An 18,812-nucleotide genomic window follows, 5' to 3' on the forward strand; every position below is an offset into this window, starting at 1 on the left:
GGTAGAGCAGAGAAGAGAAAGGGGGGCTCTTATACTCTCTCGTTTGAAGGGAGGTTGGCGTGTTTCTACGACAGCGGAGCAGAAGAGCACAGCACACAACAGGCCAGGTTACCGAGGCTCTGTTTGGATAACAGAGGCGTACAGAGCCAGGGTTCGGATAAGCACAGTTTCAACGTTTTGTTGTGCTGGTGGAGTTGACTCCCGTACTCAAGTTGAAGTGCCTGCAATTCAATCCATAAGCCTGTTTTCTACAGCGAGCTGTTGACAGCCTGTGGAAACAACCTTTTTCTTATTCCCTCTGCGTTGCAGAATCCGCCAGACGTGCAGAATCCGCACTGGAGCAAAAAATGTGCCTTTTTATAGATATCAGGTCACATGGTACACTTCAGCTGCTTGTCAACGTGCAGATGTGAGGTGGGTTAGAAGGTCGGTATGGATTAGAGGGAGGGAGGCAGGGAGAACGGTAGTGTGGGCAAATTGAATGGAATACCTTTACTGTGGTGGGGGCAATTTGCCCGGAATTTTCCCATAGGGTTTATGTTTTTAAAAATATATATTTTTTTGTATCAGGGGTAAGAAATTCTGCATTCTGCTGCTTTTGGTGTTATCGTCGCAATGGAAATCACAGTATAACTTCTAAAACTGTTTATTTTTAAAATACATAAATGTAAAAATACAGTACAGGCACAAATCCTGGCAACAACAAATGATTTACAGCAAGACTTGGGGTGAGGATTGTGTTGCCCATTTTTCCTCACTCAGACCCCTTACTTACATAAGAACATAAGAAGAACATAAGAAAGGTTACAGACGAGAGGAGGCCATTCAGCCCATCTTGCTCGTTTGGTTGTTAGTAGCTTATTGATCCCAGAATCTCATCAAGCAGCTTCTTGAAGGATCCCAGGGTGTCAGCTTCAACAACATTACTGGGGAGTTGGTTCCAGACCCTCACAATTCTCTGTGTAAAAAAGTGCCTCCTATTTTCTATTCTGAATGCGCCTTTATCTAATCTCCATTTGTGACCCCTGGTCCTTGTTTCTTTTTTCAGGTTGAAAAAATCCCCTGGGTCGACATTGTCAATACCTTTTAGAATTTTGAATGCTTGAATCAGATCACCGCATAGTCTTCTTTGCTAAATATCACGGTATCCCTGAATAGATAATTGTCTCCTCTTTAAAAATATGTGACACATTTTAATGAGCAAGACATCTCACAAGTAGAATGGTACCCAAAAATGTTTCTGATATAGGAAAAAATCTGAATGTATCGAGCTGTGTTTGAATATTTGTCTGAGTAACAGCACACAGTAATATAATATTACAGTACATTACAGTATATCATTAACTATAAAGGACATTGCTGCAGTACTCAGACCGCTCCACAGTGCTCCCCAGTGCTGAACCTGCCTGCCAGCTTTATATTATTATACTGCAGTGATCAATCATACAACCTGGCCAAGGGTAATTACCTTCTTCTGGGGACAGAGTGACTTTCAAAAAGAGGGTCTCGCAAAGAACAGATGGGGCTGCAACAAGGAACATTATTATTATTATTATTATTATTATTATTATTATTATTATTATTATTATTATTATTATTATTTGTGGTCTCTATGCTGTTCAGTTTGAACTCAATGACTAGACAGCGTAAGAATAGTTTTATCATTTAAACCCTATATACATATTAATAGCCTTATTCATATTATTATTATTCATATTATTATTCATATTATTATTATTATTATTATTATTATTATTATTATTATTATTATTATTATTATTATTATTATTGTTATGCATTTGAGATTTAAGTTTCCTCTGCCATGCACTTGTATTAAAAAAAGCGAAATGTGTCCCATCAGCCATTTATAAATGTAACTGTTATTGTGACTAATTTTAAGATTTTCAAAAGGTATTTTTTTTTTGTCTCCAAATACATTTCAAGCAATATTTGTTTGAATATTTGAATATTTGCTCCTGCACTATATTATATTTAGGGCTTCTGTTTTTTTTTCGTTTTTTTATTAATTTCATTTTTGCTTATTTTTAGTTATTTTCGATTTCTATGTAATTTTTTTTTTTTTCGGGGCTTTTGCTTTTTTACATACTGTATGAAATTATTGTTTTCGGTCCCATTGCTTTTATTGTTTTTCTGTCACATTATGTACAGTAACTCGACAGTACTTGCACACCTAAATTGACCCTTCTTTCCTTTGCTGTCTTCTGGGTTTTTTATATGTCAAGGCTTTTTTTTTTTTTTTTTTTTACATTTTGTCACAATTTGCAATTCTGTTATTTATTCTACCTAATTTAAATTCTGCAAACAAGCCTAATTGTAATCTCGTTTTTAATCTCGCAAGCGGAGTCTCCAATAGAAATGTAGGACTGTGCTGCCACTCAGTAGTTGGGGCGGGTTTAAAGTATTCAGAACGAATCAATGACATATACAAGCCAGGAGGGCGGGAAGCCCAGCAGCACTGGGAAACATAGTTTTTTGTTTTTTTTTGTAGTAATTTTTTTTTTTTTAAATGGGGAAGGAGAGAAGTCAATGTGAATTAAATAGCCATTTCCAGTGTTTTTCCTGTGTTTTTTTGGTGTTTATTGGCTATACACCAATTTCATTTTTTTTTTGTATCAGGGGTGTTTTCTCGTTGTAGTAACTGTAATGTTGTTGTAGATAAACTACTTAAACATTCTTGTGTACTAGAAGTTTGCAATATATATATATATATATAGTATATATATATATATATATATATATATATATATATATATATATATATATATAGAGAGAGAGAGAGAGAGAAGATTGAAAAATATTGAATATAAAAATAATGCATTTACTACTGCGCAAACACTAAAGTTTACACCTACTTTTTAACCTACTTTGTACCTGAAATGACAAGTGTGTTTATCTGATCATATTTCAGAACAGATGCTATTTTTTTTGACCCTGTGTATCTATAAAATGACATTAAAAAGGCTGACAGTTACAGGGCGGAAGCTGAAATGTTGTAGCTAATTATTAAAGAAGTGAGTCATCAAATACTTTTCTTCTTCATTAAGTGTTTCCAGTGATTGGTGAGTATCCTGTTGGATCTTGGACATAGAGCTGATTTTGGTTTCTCTGTAGTATAGTGTATATATAATTTAATATCCATAATGTATTTAGGCAAAACAGTCAGATTGTAGTACTATTTTAGTGAAGCAATTGTAATAATATATAACTAAGTGATTGATCCAATTCTTTTTAAAAGCGCACTAAGACAGCTTGGTCCAGAGAATGTCAGAATGTTAGAATCGCTCCATGCAGACGGTAAATAACCAAGGCCTGCAGTAGAGTGAACCCCCTGCTTTGACAGCGGGCTGGCCTGAGAGTCTAAAGCCACGACTCCATCTATATTCATCAGCGCTGCTCCCAGCTCACCTCTCCTGCAAGCCCACTGCTCGGCTGCATTATTCATAACCATCGATTTACCTGCAATCAAACCGCTCTTTCATCACACCCTGCCCTGTGCTTAACAATCAGCCCGGTGATACACTTTTTTGACGCAGTGTTTTAATATTTATACAGGGGTGGAGGGTAGGAATCGTATCGCTGATTTCCTTTATCCTCATCGACAATGCAGCAATACGTCTACAATGGCTAAGCAACGGTTGCATACTATGGTGCTGATGGTGGTGCAAGGGAAGCTATAATGATACGCCATTGGTAGTACAGCACCGCACAGAGTTTTTATTTTCATGCATAACCAATATACTAGTGATCTATACTGTGCAATGGTGGTAGGATGTGTGGATCATACAGACAGCGTCAGCACCACTGTGCCATATTTGTTCCCGATGTTTTGCCATCGCTGAAGTGGTCGGTTAATGGTTTGGCTAACTAGGTTTCCTTCAGGGTAATGGACTGGGATTATAATGGTAACCCAGTGGGATTGGCTTTTATGTGTGGTACACAATAAAAGGGGTTTGCTTTAAGGTACAGCATCCAGTATGATCTCTCTCTCTCTCTCTCTTTCTCTCTCTCTCTCTCTCTCTCTCTCTCTCTCTCTCTCTCTCTAAACAAAAGGTTTAAATGATTTAAAAATATTTCTGGATATTTTCAGACTAAAGCCCTTGTTCAACTGTGTAGAAAGAAAATATCAATGTAATGCTTTCTTTCTTTTTTTATTTTGCATTGGCAATGGCTGTTAGTTTCTAATATTAGTATTATCTGTTTACTTTGTTCCTGATCCAACCAGAAAGCTGATTTTACTTACAATACAATACTAAATACCGCATTTTCCATGTCTATAGAAATATTAAACATTATTATGCAATTTCTATGTACACAAAGTGCAATTCCCCTCGATAATGGTTTATTATTATTATTATTATTATTATTATTATTAATAATAATAATAATAATAATAATAATAATAATAATAATAATAATAATAATAATAATAATAATAATAATTGAGAATCCTAACGGGGTATTGTTCCGTGCAATATATTTTTTCTATTGACTAGGTGTTTTCGGTCTTCCTATTGAACAGCGATTTGCTTTGCAATCGCTGTATTGCTGTCACAGAATATACCAATCATCGCTATTGCAGGTCTTTTGCTATTCTAGTGTCGTGGCACGTCTAATGACCAGAAAAGAAAAAAAATGTTATCATAAAAAAAAAAAAAACATTCATTTTGATTTATATTTCCCCCCTATTGCTTTCTTTAGAATAAAAAATATATACTGGTATTTTTTAATAAACAGACCCTCCCACCAAAAAATGTCTGTCTATGCAAAACTTTTTTTTTTTTCAGAACTGTTTTGTTTATTAATATTATTATTCTTACAGTAGTCGTAGTCGTAGTAGTAGTAGTAGATTTTTTTTTATTATCACAATTCGTGTGCTTTCCTTAATCAAGCACCATTTTGGCGTACACTGTATAACAAAAATATGATAAAATATGCGTGTTACGATATATTCTATCACGGAAAACACTGAACTACTGTAGTACAAATAGTATCATCTATAGATAATGAGTATACGAGTGTGTCTGGTTGTATGGAACGCGAAAGCAGAGATGTCACTATATGTCACTATACTCTACGTCAAATGACGTTAAATTAACCGGACAATAAGCAGAACTCGTTGAGAATGTGTTAATGCAAGAACACGCTCTGGCATTGCTGGTTTGGTTTCGATAGCTCGAATTTCGAGTATAAAACTGCACCGCGTGTTTACATAACGTTATACTTACTATCGCCTTACTGCAACCTTAACTCTGCGTCTTGGGAACTGTTGTTTCTTAAGTTCCGTGATATCTTCTTCAGCTGTCCATTTTGGGATCTCTGTTTATGACTCATATTTGCAACGCAGCAGGTATACTGGGGTCATGCGCCAGGATGCGCGTACTTAAAAGCCTTAGAATTTATAAACGACCTGTTATAATAATAATAATAATAATAATAATAATAATAATAATAATAATAATAATAATAATAATACGTTTCCACGCCTCGTGTATTTGATAATGCATCTGTATATCCATTTAAAACGGCTGCGGGAACCGAGAAAAATGATCGTACAGGGATCGTTGATTCATAGTCAGTTAAGACAAAGTCATGCCAGACTAACAGGACACCGGAGAAAGAGCCCGTTACCTTGGCGAACGCACTCTCCCCCGTCCCCGCCTTACCTCCGGTGTTGGTCCGCTTGGTGCTGCTCGCTTCAGTCGGGGTCTCCAGCGGCCTCTTGCGAGAGTCCGGCGGGTCCGACTCCATGTGTGGTTGCTGGTTGTGATGGTGAGCATTGGAAAATATCCCGTTTTGGTGCACTGCGCCTCCAGTCATCATTTTCATGCGAGTTTCGCTTGAGACCGTATCCAAGAAATATGATAAAGCAGGTCGCCGGTGTGCACAGGGTTGATGTGTTTGGTTTAAAACAACAACTAAAAGGTGACACAACCCCCCAAAAAACGCAATTTATCTTCTTAAAACTGCCGTTTATGTCTTTAAAAAAAAAAGGTATTTAACTGCAAAAAATAAGCCGGTCTGTGTATAGACGCCTGCCAGAATTTGATGCAAGCAAATGCTCGCCTTGTCTTGACTGAACGTCACAGAAACCAACCCAATGAATGAGATTCTAGCTGTTTCCTTTCCTGCACGTAAACGAATATTATTCTAATATGTGCATACATAAAACAAAAACATAGTTATATATTTATATAAACCCAGAAATAAGGTTCCACAAAAAAAAATTATCGTTTGGGATTCAAGAACAAAAATAAATAAATACCATATAAATGACGTTTACGAAAAGAAAAAAAAAATCACAATACCAACAACTGAAACAAAAGTGGATATTTGTCTTTTTTTTGTCGACACTCAAAATATAAATCTCTCAAAAGCCGGTGGAGTTAAAACACAGGGACGAGTTGAGGAAGGTCTGTACGGGAAAGGATGCAGAAAACGTGAAAAAAAAAATGTCTGGAAAGATGTCCCGGTTTGTTGTGCCAGTTTACGGCGCTACAAAAGATGCTACGTCGCTGTCCACAGCATCCCTGGACTGTTTGCAGAGGCGCAGGGTACACGGTGACGTCATGGGGAGCCTCAAGCATCTCAGTCACATGAGACCAGAGCACGCCCCTGCCGGGCAGCTATTGGTCAAAATTGACAATCCTCGGCGAGAGTGGTGGTTGAATTTTTCTTCGATCACATGACATGCATCGCAAATAAACACAAGACTTGTTCTAACGCGTGTCTTGGGAGTTTAATTCTATATTTGCATTGCACAATGCAGTCTCGTTCAGGAAATAGATTAACAGTAGTTAAAATTATCATTTAGTTAGTAACGCCAAGGCAATGTGTTTATCCTGTCGATGGCGTCGTTTTCAAAAGGGTGGAAAAATGAAAATAACTAGGATGTACGATATAATAAATCGCCATTTCAGACAGCACTGACTATGGTACGTCGGCTACAGCGCGTGTGTGTATGTGTGCTCACTATACGACTTGCAATGTGCGGTGTACCAGAAAGTGAGGACCTTTTGCAGCAGTTTTCCCTAAATAACCACAAAGCCATTGTAACCCCCTCCTGCTGCAAGCGCAGCATACTCATGCTTCGGTGGCACAGAGTGTGTGTATCCAAAATGGTCATGTAATCAAACTGGACTGCCAACAACGTCCCGGGATTACAATCTACCTCCGATCTTCTAAACCCGCTATAACAAAACAACTCTTGTCTTTGTTAGATAACACCGCAGGCAACACCCGAGCTGTTACTGTTATCAAAGCAGGGTTATAATGCAACAACCTGCTTTAAGGGTTGTTTTAAAATTGCAAAGCCATTTTAGAAACCACGCGTGGCTTGTATGAAAGCTGAGTGGATGATAAGTCGTTGCTTTTGAGGCACCCTGTGTTGTGTGCAGTAGCGTAGCTGCTCCTCTTGTATGTTCCTTTAAATTTCCGTCAAGGTGACATGGTGCTGACTGCGTACTACACACGAGCGGCAGGCTTCCCGTTAGCTCACAGTGATCTTTCTGCAAGCAGGGCCTCCATTTTAGAACCCCCCTCACACACCCCCTGCTAATTGTTAACCCACAGCTGAAATAGCGGGTAGTCCTGGGATCTGAGCTGATCAGACAACGTTTCTGGCTTAAATTGGTTGGCAGTGTGTATGGTAATAATACATATGGATTGGATATGACAACTCACTTTCATAATTTTACTATTAAATATTAAATAAAGTCGGGGAGGACACCTCTGTTCATGGAAGATCTTTATACTAGGCCTACCACTTATTGTTCCCAATGCGGCGTCTACAATTTTAATAATCCAAGATCTACAGCTACGGCCAAATGTTTTCCATCAGAATTAACGAATTTTGCTTCATGAAGTCGAATGAAACCTGCTGAATAATGTTACGTTAACATGTTGAATTACACACCCCTTTGTTATAGTTTTCCATATTCTTCACGAAAAATTAACAAAAAAACGTGACGTTCCGAAATCTAACATGAAATATCGTACTACGACTGTACTAGACTTTTGCGATTTCATTTTGTAGTTTCTTTGAGTACATGATGTTAAATCATTTTCTTTAATGATTTAAGCTTTTGGCTACACTTCATCGTGAGTGAAGAACCCTCACAATAACATCATGTGCGTATTCTGTCTCTTTCAATACGAGGCCCATTGCATATGCAATAAATGTTGATGCAGATTAAATGTTTGACACGAGAGTGGAAAATACTAGTCATTAGCTGTTAATTAGCTCTTTGTTAGCATCACGAGTTTTGGAAGGGGTTTTAACGCTGGTATGACAACATTAATAATTTAAGCCAATGAAATGTTCTTAGGCTACCACGTACTGTACTATACAATACTTATCTATAACCTTATCTCTTTAGCTTGTTCGTCATCATTTTCACAGTGCTCCTTTGACATCTAACGATTCGATCATTAATTGTTAACTCATAGCCATGTTGTCAGTAAATTGTAACAGTATATTTTACTGTATAAGAGACACGCTTTTCTAGAATCATTTTTGACGTCTATAGCGATCAGAGAGAAAGGGGGTGGCGAGAGTCAACGGGTGGCGCGATATTTGCATCTTTTAGGGCGGTTTTTTGGAAGAGGTTTTGCTTGTTAGTGGGTTTGAACTGCATTCACTAGCGAAGGGTTAAGGGAGCTGGCAGATTCAAAAACTGTAAAATACTGTACCAGGACAATCTGCGTGTGCGCCTGTATTCGCTTTCCTATAGAAAATGAACACTTTCATACGATAGGCTATAGGATTCCTTGCAATGTTCACGCTATACATTATATAAAGACTTACGAAAAAGGACAAGTCTAGGGGCAAGTATGTTTTCCATGAAAGCTGCGTTTCACCTTTAACAGAACTACCATTGTGTATATTCGCAGAAAATAACTATTTTATTTTCTCTGTATGTATCGGCTTGATGATAATAACGTGGGTGACAATATAACGTGATGCTAATAAGCAGAGGGTGAAATTAACATGGTATCATATCTATAAAACCACACACAGGTGCAGAAACAGAATGCTTTGCAACACCAGACCTGTTTGAGATTTTGAAATAGCAGTCCCCAGATCCATATAAATGAATGCAGGGAGTGTACGGAGGGTGTGCGTCGGATTGCCTGGCTGAGCCCCTTTCCTGCATACAGATTGAATTCAGGTCGATAAACCCACACGGCCGTGTGAGAGAATGAATGAGGATGGAGGGTAGGAGGAGGGGGCATCAATAGCTGCTGAATTTCAATTGCTTTCTCTATTATTATCAGACCTGCTTCCCCCATCTGTCCCCGCTCCCCCCCCCCCCCCCCCCCCACCTCCCACCTCCCCCCTCCCCCCTCCCCCCGAGTCTAATGCCAAATAGAAGAGGGTTGGGTTGAGAGGCGCCTTGTTAGAATTGGTTTAATTGCATAACATCTGTTTTTTTCTTTTCTAATTCTTATTGCCATAGTGAATGATTTTCAGTGGCAACGCAGTTTATTTTTATTTGAAAACCCATGTACAGTAAAATAAACGTCACTATTAAAATTACAGGGTTGCATAGTGGATAATGAACTAGTACAGTGCTCACGGAATTATTTCCTTATAATACACAGAATACAGCACATACCGCAGTAATTACAGCAGACCCTTTCAAGCAATTCCACCTGTTTCAGGTGTGTTTAAAAAACGGGTGGGTCAGCTACATTAAGAACCTAAACTTTGGTTTTAAATCCAGATTGCTGCTCCTCGCTAAAACAGAAAGCAAATTTACACATACAAACAGATACCCTGCCAATACATCAACCGACAGCTTATGTGTCCATCTGTTTGCCCGGCCACCCTGGCTGCGGTCTGTGCGCTGCTGGTTTTGTGGTCAGTTTGAATTGGGGGGGTAGGATCAAACCTGCAGCACTTCTCTGCAATGTCTGTTTTGCTTTGATAAATGACGTCAACGTTACTATTTTAAACTTGAGATCTCTATAAGCCTAGTTAATTTCTACTCGAGAACACTCAGCATTGAAATTAATTATTATAACGAGCTTGCCAAAAATCTGCTTGTCGCTTTGCTTTTGTTGAGCCAGTTTTTATTTCTTTTGTTCACGGTTAATGTTGAGCACGATCGCCCTCTAGCGGTCATCACCAATATTGAACCTCAATACAAATACAAGTGTGATGCATTTTAATTTTATTTTCTGTTGTTCTGAAGCCGACACATACATGACATTGCTACGCTTAATTGCAGTGTATTAACTTCCATACAAATATATATTCATATATTCATTTATTTCTTTGAAATACGTTTCAGTTTATCAGTTTGTTTTCTTCTTTATTCAGCATTTCTGGTGATTAATGAGTATCCCTGGATCCTGATTCTCCTTGGATTGGAGCTGTTTACTGTTTTTGAATTCTCTATACTTTATAACTTTATAGATTTAATATAAATAAGTACCTCCACTGTTTGTTTTCAAACACACTTTCCCTTGACAAAGGCATGTTAAGCATACTGAAACGTTGGGAGGTTGGCTGACTTGAGCAAATATATATATATATATAGAGAGAGAGAGAGAGAGAGAGAGAGAGAGAGAGAGAGAGAGAGAGAGAGAGAGAGAGAGAGAGCAGAATAATCTATACAGCAGAACCATAAAAAAACAAAAGGAATCTAACCATCATCTCTCTGGAACGACTCACTGGTTGCCATGGGAATGTGAGTTGTCATAGCTACCGTGCATGCTGGAAAGGAAGCAAGGAGAATACCAATCAATTTCTCAGTAGGCCTCAAATGGACATCCTTTTCTACATGCAGTACACTGCTTCAGCCTACGCACACGCTGACTGGTGTGGGATGCGGTGTGCATACAAATGCAAAACAGTGTCGTGCGTATTTTTTCAGTGTGGCTCTATGCTTTATTTATTGTGTTGGCGTTTTGTGTGTGTGTGCTTGTTTTTTCTAATACAGTGCTTAGTTCTAATATGCTGTCAAACATAATTCATGCTCACATATAGTACAGCAGTCTACATGTATGCAGAATGGATTTCATGGTGAAACTATGGACGTTTTTTTATTTTGCTATTTACAACAGCAACACACAAACACACACATATAAAATACAGATAATATACGAAACAAATTCAGTATACATACAGAAATAACGCGGTATAATAGCTACATCGGAAAATCGATAATAAAATAAATACAAATAAGAAACACTATATAAATATACATTGTTTATTTTTTTTAGGTAGTTCATATTTTTCTTTTTTTTCCAACCTAAGAGACCTTCAGAAGATACAACCATGATCTATGACACAGTGCAAGTCGCAACGTTTCGTCCAATCAATAGTGACGCACCATTGATTGATATATAGGGTACGTTCACGGAGATCATTCTTAAAAGATCATTGGCTAAACCGGTCAGATTCTGCACAGAATCTACGCAGAATGATCTCCTTATAAAACGCACCCGTATATGCAGGACAGGAAGTGCCTTGACACAAGAAGAGGGTTTAAAAGAAAGCCAATCTGACTTGACAGAGACCCGCAATGCAAACAGCACAGACTTGAATGCAATGTTCTACACGCCTGCGCACTGAGGCGAGGTCAAGCGGGAGTGGGCGGAGGAGGAGGAGGAGGAGAAGGAGGAGAAGATGTCGCAGTGGGGAGAGCAAAGCCTCTCGGGAGATGAAGTCCATAGACTTTGCTCAGCGAGAGGGTTAACCCGTTAGGTACGGATAAGATCTCTAAATGGGTGCAAAAGCACCACGTATGCAGTTCTACCTTGATGATAAATATTACAATGACTAAAATAGTAATGTTGTGCTATTTAAATGTATAACGTTATTAAACTGGGCAGTACTTTGGTTATCGGGTTTTCTGTTATTTTAGCAATGCACTTTAATAGTTAACTTTGCAATATACACGGTGTTGCTTACATTTTTACTTTAAACTAACACAGAAAAAAACATTATTGGTTTCCATAAAATACGACTGCGTTGTCAAATCAAAAATTCAGTTGACTGGACAAATCTAAACCAGGCTGTATTTCGGCTGTATATCTCTTAACTGTTTGTAATTAAGTAATTAGACCTACCGTAAACGACACAAAAAAAGATAAAAGAAAATATATACAAAACCAATTCAATAAAAAATTGAATTGTATTGAACAAATATAAATATCAAAGCAATAAAGGAACACTAAATGTTTTTGCCAGGTGAAAATTGAAGACTGCCTTCGTCGTTTGATCTGCACCGCCTTTAAGAACTGCTGCGGAAAGAACCACAGCTCCCAGCGTGCACCGCTCCGAAGTTGTGTAAGTTATTCTGTGAAGACGCTGGAAACACTTCCTCTGAGGCGGAGAGCCACGGGCGGCAGAGAAAGTAAAAAAAATAAATAAATAAATAAATAAATAAATAAATAACACCATTACCAACAAGGAAGAAAATAACAAACGGATCGGACCGAGGAACAAAAAAAATAAATATATATATATATATACACACAATCGGGATCGGACTAACAACTTAAGTCTTGAAAACGGTGAGTTGGAAACGTCAGGAAAGAGGCAGGCAGAAAAAAAATGTCCTCCGCCGGACAAGCGACTTCCAGACGGCAATGGTGCTACCTGTGTGATTTACCCAAGATGCCCTGGGCTATGATCTGGGACTTCAGCGAGGCGGTGTGCCGTGGTTGTGTCAACTATGAAGGTATTGACAGAATTGAGATTCTCATCGAGACAGCCAGGCAGTTAAAACGAACTCACGTCATGCAGGACGGGAGATCTCCGGGACCCCAGGCCGGAAAGCACGGCCCAGGCGGCAAAGAGGGCTCCCTGGAAGGTGGGAGGCAATCCGTAGAGAGGTATGAGAGAGGGAGAGGGGAATATGGGGTCCCCCAAAGGCTGCCCAATGGGCTGCCCAGGCCTGAAGATGGGGGGCCCCCAGAAGCAAGCAGACAGAGCCCCAATCCTAGAAGGGGCATCGTTGGGGCCGTGCCCCCCAGTCTGGTGGCACAGGGCCTGGTGGGCACCCCTCATGGTTTGATGGCAGCGATCCCGGGTTTGAACACCAGGGGCGGAGGCACCTCCTTGACCATCACCGGCCCGATGTTGGGCGAAATGGGCAAGCGGGGGGCCCAGGCGGCGCCGGGGGGGCTGGGCCCCTTCGCGGGCGACTATGAGAAGGAGCTGAAGGAGAAGCAGAGGAGCGCGGAGGCCCTGGCGGAGCTGTCGGAGAGCGTGCGCAGCCGGGGCGAGGAGTGGGCAGGCCGGCCCAAGCAGGTGCGCGAGACCCTGCTGGCCCTGTCCAGCTGCGCCCCCTTCAACGTGCGCTTCAAGAAGGACCACGCCGTGGCGGGGCGCGTCTTCGCCTTCGACGTCAAGCCCGGCCTGGATTTGGAGCTCAAGGTCTTCACCGAGTACCCCTGCGGTTCCGGTAATGTATTCTCCAGCCTCCTGGGTCTGGCCAAGCAGATGTTCCACGACTGCATGAAGGACGCCGGCAAGGTCATCAGCTCCGGGTTCAAGTACGTGGAGTACGAGAAGAGGCACGGCACCGGCGACTGGCGGCTTCTTTCCGAGTTCCTGGCTGAGCAGGTCCGAGCTTTCAAAGAACCCCCGGCCCACGAACTCTTTCCCCAGCCCTATCTGGACCCCAGCTGCCCCATGCTGCCAACCGCCTTGTGCGGGCTGGGCCGGAACATGCCTCCCAGAGGAGGTGTGCGCCGCCGAAAAGCTTCCCCGGAATCGGAGAGCGGGGACGCGGGGAGGATGGGAGAAGAGCACAGGCAGCATTGGCTCCCAGTTTCCTCAGGGGCCGTGTACACAGGCGTGTCCCACTTGCTGACCTCCACTGCTGGCCAGCCCCAAGACGGGGAGCCCTCGCCCATCACGGCTCTTATGAGCGTGGCTGACAACCTGGGCACCGGGCAGTCCCCGAAAGACACCATCTCTTCTGTGGCCGCCTCCTCCGCCAACAGCAGCAGCCTGGTTCATTCCTCCCCGGCCGGGCAGCATCGGAGACTGGCCGGCTCTAGAAACGGAGACCAGCAGCAGCAGGTTCAAGGACCTTCCAGTAACAGCAACAGCAGCAGCTCCCTCCCTGGAGCGTCCGGCAGCGAGCAGAGCACAGGAGTGGAAGCATCGGGGGCCAGCAGCGTCCCGCTCTGCTGCACCATCTGCCACGAGAGACTGGAAGACACCCACTTTGTCCAGTGTCCTTCCGTGGCCAACCACAAGTTCTGCTTCCCCTGCACCCGGGATTTCATCAGGGCGCAGGGGGCGAGTGGGGAGGTTTACTGCCCCAGTGGGGAGAAGTGCCCCCTGGTGGGCTCAAACGTGCCCTGGGCTTTTATGCAGGGGGAGATCGCCACCATCTTAGCAGGAGATGTCAAGGTAAAGAAGGAGCGTGACCCCTGAACGACCCGCGGAGAAGAAGGAAGAAGAAATATATTTTTGTTGTTGTTTTTGTGTTTTTTTTTGTATTTCTGTAATTTTGTTAGGGATGTAGACAGACAGGTTTTAATTGAGACCGTCTGACTGTCATATATTTGTGGGGGGTTCTTGTAGACAATTTAGACTGCGGCTGTTTTTATTTTATCTTTGGAAGCAAAAAAAAAATGGGACTATTTTAATTTCTCGGACAGAGAAACCTGTCTTTTTTTTGTTGTAGGTTTTTTTTTTTATAATTTTTTTTTTGCCCTATCTTTCTCAATAACTATGTCTTATAATAGTAATGCATGATGGATTTGTTTGACGGTACCAGCAGCCCGGTTGGGGTTATGGGACGGGTGAAGGTGACCGGATGGGTATTTGCCCCCCAAAATGTAATTCCTTTTTGTTTTTTAGATGCTGAAATCTACCCCCCCCCCCCAAATGTATGTTGTTTCTGCTTTCTGTTCAAATCTGTCTGTGAATTTCTTTAAAAGTGGTTCATTTGTATTGCTGGGACATAAATGGGTTTTTTTTGTGATCAAATATTATTTTTAAAATGTAGTTTGAATATGCTTTCATTTTGAATTAGCTGTAAAACAAAAGTATAATTTCTACCATAGCTGGTGACATCATATTATCTATTAAAGAAAGGAGGGCCAAGTCCTGCACAGTAGAATGTTAGATATTCATTTCAGACGTCATTAATGCATTGATTTCCTCTGCGTCTTTTTCATACAGTTATTTATAAATTCTGCTCTATGAATAAATACGAACAAGGTCATTTTTGTTCAGTCAGTACATTGCCAGCAGTGCTAGAAAGTGCAAAATTCACTGTATGTATTAAGAGTTACAAACTAGCGAGAAAATATATATTTTTTTAACTTTGGTGCACCCAGATCAACATTCTTAGTTCTACAAAGATACACTGTTGTGCTTTCGTAGATAAACAAATACTGTGGATTGATCAGCCTCACGTATAGACTGCAGTTCAGTTTCACATGTTGTGTTGTACCAACATTACAGTATTTCATTTGAGATCAGAATCTGCCCTTGCACTGTTTAACTATCGCTATAAGTTGATGTTGATATGAACACGTTATTGTATAGTTAACTGGGTGGCATTGAAACAGAACATTGAGATAGGTAGTGTTGCAATCTAATCGGAATGGAGTCACAATGGGGTCAGTTTGAATAAGCCACAGCTGAATTTCATTAGAGCACTTTACAGCACCAGGGATAAATGCTCTAAAAATGCAGCTGTGGCTTATCAGGGTATAAGTTGATCAAATTAGACTTTTCACCCTACTGTTGGAAAAGTGTGTGTGCATGTGTGTGTATATATATGTTGTGGGGTATCTAGCACAGAAAACAAAGCCTGGGGAACACAGTGATGCAATCAAAGAAAATGTCTTTCAGGAAGTCTTCCATTGTTAGTTACCTATGAACAGCTATAGAGCTGTGTGTTTAAGGCCTCCCCTGAGGATTTCTGACATGGGTTTCAACAGTGACCCCCTGTGGACAATTTATTTAATTCATTGCTGGGCTAAATAAGCCATAGCAAGCGTGGAAACACCTGGAGAAATGTTCTGCCAGTCCTGTGTAAATACTTTCCAGAAAAGCTCTGGACTATCAGTCCTCTGTTAGGATAGTTTTTAACTATGATACTGCTGGATAAATGCAGCTAGTTGTTGCTGAATAGAATACCAAAGATAGTTTGAAAAGTTTATTTTGCTGCAGTCTAAGGTGTTACTGCTGCACGAACCGATTATTCGGATCAAGCTGTCCATAGGGGAAAGTCATTGGTGTTGATCCAGCTAATTTATTGTTCTGAGTGAAACGAGTGAAGAAACAGCAGCTTGGGTTTGTGTGGATCGCTGTTCTCTGCAGTCTAAAGCTGAGGGAACATGAAGCCACTTTGTGGTTTGCAACTTGGTTTCAGGAGACTTGGTTTCAGGCCACTGCACGGCACACCAGGGGAGGCTTGGGGTTTGATACAGCAACCTCAAACTAGGTCTCCTGAAACCATGTTTCAAGCCACTGTTCCTGAAAAAGAGGCTTCATGTTCCTTCGGCTCAAAAAATCAGCAAACCCAGCAGCTGTTTCTTCACTCTGAATGGTGAATCAGCCCGATCGACACCAGCCACCCTCGCCTGTGGAGAGCTTGATGTGAATAATCGAATCAATACCAACGGGTGCACATAAACAAATGTAGACTAATACATCTTTAATTAAAAAAAAATCAATGTAAATAGTTCTTATTCAGTTTTGTTTATTGGGTGTATATTTTCCTCAAATGTTTGTTTTTTTTCCATAAATATCATTTTTGATTTTATAATGTGTTATACAATCCCTCCTCTGTGTCTCTGTCCAGCAAAATCCCACAGGGGACTCAATTTGATGCAGACCAGTATGATGGAGAGGTCTGCTTTGTAGTTTTGTACCATCACCGTGAACTACAGGAAGAATGGAAAAGGGGAGCTGTGCAAAAATAGATTTTGAACTAAAAAAAAAAAAAAAAAGTCCTGTTTTTCTAATTCAATTCCCAATTCCAATTCCTTTGACATACTGGGATTTCTATTTTAGAGACATGATAATATTTGTGGTTGTTCAAGCGCTTTCATCTGAAGCCAATTTCATTAACTAACAGTGACATCAATAAAGTAATTTATATATATATATATATATATATATATATATATATATATATATATATATATATATATATATATATATATATATGTGGGTGTTGTCTTAACAGCTTTGCTATTTGTGTATCCTTACAATACCTTATCCTTGAGTCATCAATTTATAAGAGACCAGAAAGGGGAAGACTGGCACAAGCTTGCCCTTGTGTAGTTTCCTGTTCATAACTGATAGTATTTCTAGCAGCGCAGCAGATAAAATGACTTTTTTATTATCGTACTCCTGGCTTAATGTATAAACTACTGGCATGGTTCTTCATGTAATCACATCATGAAGCTGCAATTTAAATGGGTCTCTTAAAGTTAGTTGCAATTAGTCTAGTGCGTCAGTATCTATTAACAGGTTTTAAAATCAAATGACCATTTAGTCAGCTTCGACAGTCTTTCCCTTACTTCCCTCATCGTTGTCTAGTCCAGTGCTACTCCACTCTGGTGCTCAAGATCAGTTCCAGTCCTGGTCTTTATTCCAAGCAGGTCCTAAATAAGTTGATCACCTCTTAACAGCTTCAGTTAACTACATTAGAACCTGCTTGGAGTAAAAACCTGGACTGGTATGGATCTCAAGGGCAGAGTTGAGTACCACTGGTCTCGCCCAATTGTTAATTGCTAATTTGTTGTTCTGTGTCTGAAGGTGCTACATGGCAGACTGCTTCTCCGTGCTGGTGCGCTGGTATTACAGTCCCCTGGATGCTTTGTGTGCTAGACAAAGTGTTCCTTTCTTAGGAAATACTTCACCAAGCTGTCCCACACTAAAGAATTTACGGCAAAGTTATAACAGGGAGAGGGGGGCACCAATATGAGCGCTGTCACTATTTTTTTGTAAATTTGTTCACTTTATTGCCATGTAGACTGCAGTTCACCCATAGAAACGTGTCTATACTGCAATTACTTTATGACAGCAACTTAAAATCACCAAACTGTACTTCACATACCAGGAAGAGAGTAGCAGTTAACCCATAGACTTAACTACAAGCTTGCCCCATTTAATTAGATGTGCTTTTGCGTGAGTTTTAAGCATCACCCTTCTTGCCTGATAAAAGTGCCTAGGTGATCCACTTCATATTTCAAATCGAATAAATAAATGGATGTATTTTGCCTCATGTTTCAAACATGAAGGAATAGTGAAGGGGGAGGAAACAAGATATTAAAATCAAAGGTTAAAGTAATCAGTCCAGGGGGGCATAGGTGAAATTAGTCTGATTTGGGCATCTGTGCTTGCTGATCTCACAGCGCTGGTAAAACCTGGAGGGGTTGTGTTAGGTACTCACTGGCATTCTCTGAACAATCACAATGTCATTTTGGCTTTATTTCGATGTTGATTTGGTCCTACAATACAGTACTTATCATCAAAGGCTCGTTTCACAGCGCCCGGTTTGACACTAATCTCGGACTAACTCATGTCATTTTAAGCTAATCAGGGTATGTGAAACCAGCCGTGTTGTAAAGCACTTGTAAAATGTTTTGTTGCACAACCAAATTGGTTTCAGTCAGGTTTGCCTGAATCATTACATTGCTGTAGATTATAATGTCTGTGCCCATCTCTCCTGCTCCCCAGGTGTGATCGCTCCTGGGAAGAATGCCTCATTGTTTAGTTTTTATTTTATTTCTAATGGTAGGTTTTGACTTGTTTTGTTGACAATATTCTAAATTGAAATTGATAGCTGTGGTTTAAATAA

General features: G+C 40.4%; 2 protein-coding genes across 2 annotated transcripts in view; one reads left to right on the forward strand and one right to left on the reverse strand.

Moving 5' to 3' along the window:
• LOC117414884 (RNA-binding protein Nova-1-like) overlaps positions 1-6,579 on the reverse strand; it is a 37,318-nt gene extending 30,739 nt beyond the window's left edge. The window contains exon 1 of the mRNA XM_034024724.3: positions 5,685-6,579. Coding sequence (XP_033880615.1) covers positions 5,685-5,847 — 163 coding nt within the window. The 5' untranslated portion in view covers positions 5,848-6,579. The remainder of the gene's footprint in view (positions 1-5,684) is intronic.
• A 4,892-nt stretch (positions 6,580-11,471) lies between these two features.
• On the forward strand, positions 11,472-16,963 carry LOC117416222 (interferon regulatory factor 2-binding protein 1-like). The gene is made up of 2 exons (XM_034027308.3): positions 11,472-11,731; positions 12,218-16,963. The coding sequence occupies exon 2, from the start codon at positions 12,584-12,586 to the stop codon at positions 14,417-14,419; it is 1,836 nt and encodes a 611-aa protein (XP_033883199.1). The 5' UTR covers positions 11,472-11,731; positions 12,218-12,583; the 3' UTR covers positions 14,420-16,963.
• Positions 16,964-18,812: the final 1,849 nt, after the last annotated feature.

This window comes from Acipenser ruthenus, chromosome 7, assembly GCF_902713425.1.
Source record: "Acipenser ruthenus chromosome 7, fAciRut3.2 maternal haplotype, whole genome shotgun sequence".
NCBI lineage: Eukaryota > Metazoa > Chordata > Actinopteri > Acipenseriformes > Acipenseridae > Acipenser > Acipenser ruthenus.